General features: G+C 34.5%; 1 protein-coding gene across 1 annotated transcript; it reads right to left on the minus strand.

Moving 5' to 3' along the window:
- Positions 1–2,221: 2,221 nt before the first annotated feature.
- LOC133036479 (uncharacterized) lies at positions 2,222–2,978 on the minus strand. The gene has a single exon (XM_061113030.1). The coding sequence runs from the start codon at positions 2,976–2,978 to the stop codon at positions 2,367–2,369; it is 612 nt and encodes a 203-aa protein (XP_060969013.1). The 3' UTR covers positions 2,222–2,366.
- Positions 2,979–3,566: the final 588 nt, after the last annotated feature.

The raw sequence follows: 3,566 nt of genomic DNA on the forward strand, positions 1-3,566 counted from the left end.
CCTGCCTTGTGTTATTCTCACACTTGGCATCCAACAGGGTAATTAATTACCATAAGTTGTACTCACCCATGATAATGTTATAACCTGCAAGTGTTATGCTCACACAAGCAGCATGACCCTAATATTATTCTCATGCTAATGATGCTCACAAAATATAAGGAAATCACAACACTATCAAATTAAATAACAACCAACCCAAGTTGTATGCATAACATACACCCTGTGTACAGATGTCCACTCTTCTTACCTCAGTTGCTAAGACCACACTTGCTACCTCGAGCACCTCAACGAATTTCCTTGTTGAGAACAAGATCCTAGACATTCATTAACACAACAATACACTCAAAATACATTCAAGTATGAATCTCTAAACTCATACAGAAACTTACGTAAAAATACGTAACACATAGGTCCATTTCGCTTGCATGACACACCATACATAAGCATTTATTATTTTGATTCACACAAACATATTGCATGGACTCAAACAAATATTCTTAACATAAAACATGAATTCATACAACACATTTTTACGTAAAATTTACTAAAATACCATTTATTCTTATTAAAGTCCAAATAAATAGTTAATTAATCACCAATAATTATAATAAATACCTACAGCAACTAATAAATAATAAAACCTATTCCTTTTGATATCATAGATAGTAAATGGTATTTCAAAAATACATTTTACTATTTTAACAACACTTATCTATTTTTCATAATTAACTTAAGCATTAATTAAGTAAATTCATGAAAAATATCAAAATGATTAAAAACCAAATCTAACTCTTCTACTACACTTTATAATCTGTAATAAGTCATAAATAATTTTCTTTGAATTTTCTAAGCAACCTAGGTATTTTTCATAATTAAAATAAGAAATAACATCAATAATTCTTGAAAAATACATAATCGCTTAAAAATTCAATCTACCAATTTTATAACAGTTTATATATCATAGTCCATCATATAAAATAAATCTAGATTTTTCTGAGCAACCTAAGTATTTTTCATAATTAATTTAATAAATAACACAAATAATTCATGAAAAATACATATTTAACCGAAATTCGAATCTGTCAATTTTGCAATAGTTTATATCTCATAACTAATCATATAAAATATATTTAGATTTTTCTGAGTAATCTAAGTATTTTTCATATTTAATTTAACAAACAAACCAAATAATTCATAATAAATCAAATAATTGCAAGAAAATTATCAAACTTCATAGTAGGCCTAAGAACACCTAGCACAAGTCAAGAACTGAAAGAAAATCGAAAAATAACCTCCAGAAACCCCTAAACGGAGTGTCGCCGGAGTTCTCGTCGGTTTCGTCGCCGGTAAAGTGTAACTTTGTCTCCGACTGCTCTTGAAGCGTCCTTTCGATTGGGAAAGCTCTCCACAATGCTCAGGACCTCAAAACGATCAAGAAAAGTGGTCCGAGAAGGCAGATCGGGGTTGTCTTCTTCGTTGGCGGTGTACCGTCTTTAATGGAGTCCAAAATTTTGGATTTTCGTTTTGGACGTTAAAGCTTCGTTTTCTTACGTAAAAAACAATCCTTAGGGTCCCATGCACTCAAATATAACCTCCCTTGACCCAAGAACAAGCTTAAACACGTTTGAATTCGAGTCCGTAACTAAGCCGCACCTTTGAAGCTTCAAAAATGGCGAATCTGAAAACGATGACTTCCGCCCCTTATACCACGTTAAAAAGCTTGCTTAGGTCGTATACAAGTGATCCCAAACCCCCACGTTCACCCAAGTTTCACTCCGCTTGAAGAAACGAAAATTTTCGGTATCGTATACGCCGTATACGTGCTCTCTCTCTCTCGTTGGTTCTCTGTTTTGGGTGTACGAAAATAGAGTTTAAAATCTAATTTCTATCGTGTTTAAACCCAAGCAAAATATCGCATTGAACCGAAGTGGAGCGATTCCCATTCCACAAAATTTGGCATTCGGTTCGTTCCATTCGTGTATATATCGTAACAGTTAATAATAATAATCATAATAATAATAATAATAATAATAATACGATGATAATAATAATAATAATAATAATAATAATAATAATAATAATAATAATAATAATAATAATAATAATATGTTAATAATAATAATAATAATAATAATAATAATATACCCATATAACAATATCCAGACATATGTATCTATTAGGCATTATGCACATGCCAATAAAATCAAATATTATATCATCATAAAAATAATCCCATACATATTTAAATCCATAAATATGTAAAATAAAAAAAATACTCTCAGCTAAATAAAATTACAAAAATACCCTTTCGGAGTTAGCGGATATTACAATTATCCCCCTCTAAAAGAAAATTTCGTCCCGAAATTTTACTCAAATAATTCTGGATATTGTTCTCGCATATCAGACTCTAGCTCCCAAGTAGCTTCCTCAACCACGCTGTTCCTCCATAGGACTTTCACCAAGGCAATTGTCTTATTTCTCAAAATTCTATCTTTTTGATCAAGAATCTTTACCGAACGTTCATTGTAGGACAAATCTTCCTGCAAACCCAGTGTTTCATAGCTCAAAACATGCGATGGGTCTGACACATATTTCCGGAGTTGAGATACATGAAATACATTGTGCACCCCAGATAATGATGGCGGTAAAGCTATTCTATAAGCTACACTGCCCACTCTATCCAATATCTGAAATGGACCAACATATCTGGGACTTAGTTTCCCTCTCTTGCCAAATCTCTTCACCGAGAGTCCTTTGCGTGGTGTCACTCGAAGAAACACATGATCACCCACTTCGAACTCAATGTCCCTCCGCTTCAGGTCTGCGTAAGATTTATGTCTGCTCTGAGCTGTGATCATTCTAGCCCTGATCTTCTGAATAGCTTCGTTGGTGTGCTGAACTGCATCTGGCCCTAGGAGTTTGTTCTCTCCCAACTCATCCCAATGCAGTGGAGACCTGCATTTTCTTCCATACAACATCTCATAGGTTCTACCCCGATAGTAGACTGATAGCTGTTGTTGTAAGAAAATTCAATCAAAGGCAGGTATTTGCTCCATGATCCTTGGAAATCTATCACACATGCCCTCAACATATCTTCCAAGATCTGATTTGTTCTCTCAGTCGACCATCTCTCTGGATGATATGCGATCTTTGAACTTTAATCGAGTTCCCATTGCTCTCTGTAAGCTTTCCCAAAAAGACGAAGTGAACCGAGCATCTCGATCACAAACAATAGAATACGGTGACCCATGTAATCTCACAATCTCATTCACATAAAGTTCAGCAAAATGGTCCATGGAGTAAGTCATGCGTACTGGTAGAAAATGGGCAGATTTTGTATACCTATCGACGACTACCCAAATGGCGTCATGCTGCTTTGTAGTCTTAGGTAACCCAGTCACAAAATCCATGGAAATCTCTTCCCACTTCCATTCAGGGAGCTTCAAAGTGGTTGTAACAATCCCGCTGGTCTTTGATGCTCTGCTTTAACTTGTTGACATGTTAAGCATTTGGCCACAAATTCAACTACATCCTTTTTCATACCAGGCCACCAATACAATGCTTTT

Source organism: Cannabis sativa, chromosome 4 (genome assembly GCF_029168945.1).
Source record: "Cannabis sativa cultivar Pink pepper isolate KNU-18-1 chromosome 4, ASM2916894v1, whole genome shotgun sequence".
In the NCBI taxonomy this organism is placed as follows: domain Eukaryota; kingdom Viridiplantae; phylum Streptophyta; class Magnoliopsida; order Rosales; family Cannabaceae; genus Cannabis; species Cannabis sativa.

Bases quoted from the DNA above. Each gene is read 5' to 3' on its own strand.
- LOC133036479 (XM_061113030.1), bottom strand. From the start codon at position 2,978: ATGTTGTATGGAAGAAAATGCAGGTCTCCACTGCATTGGGATGAGTTG.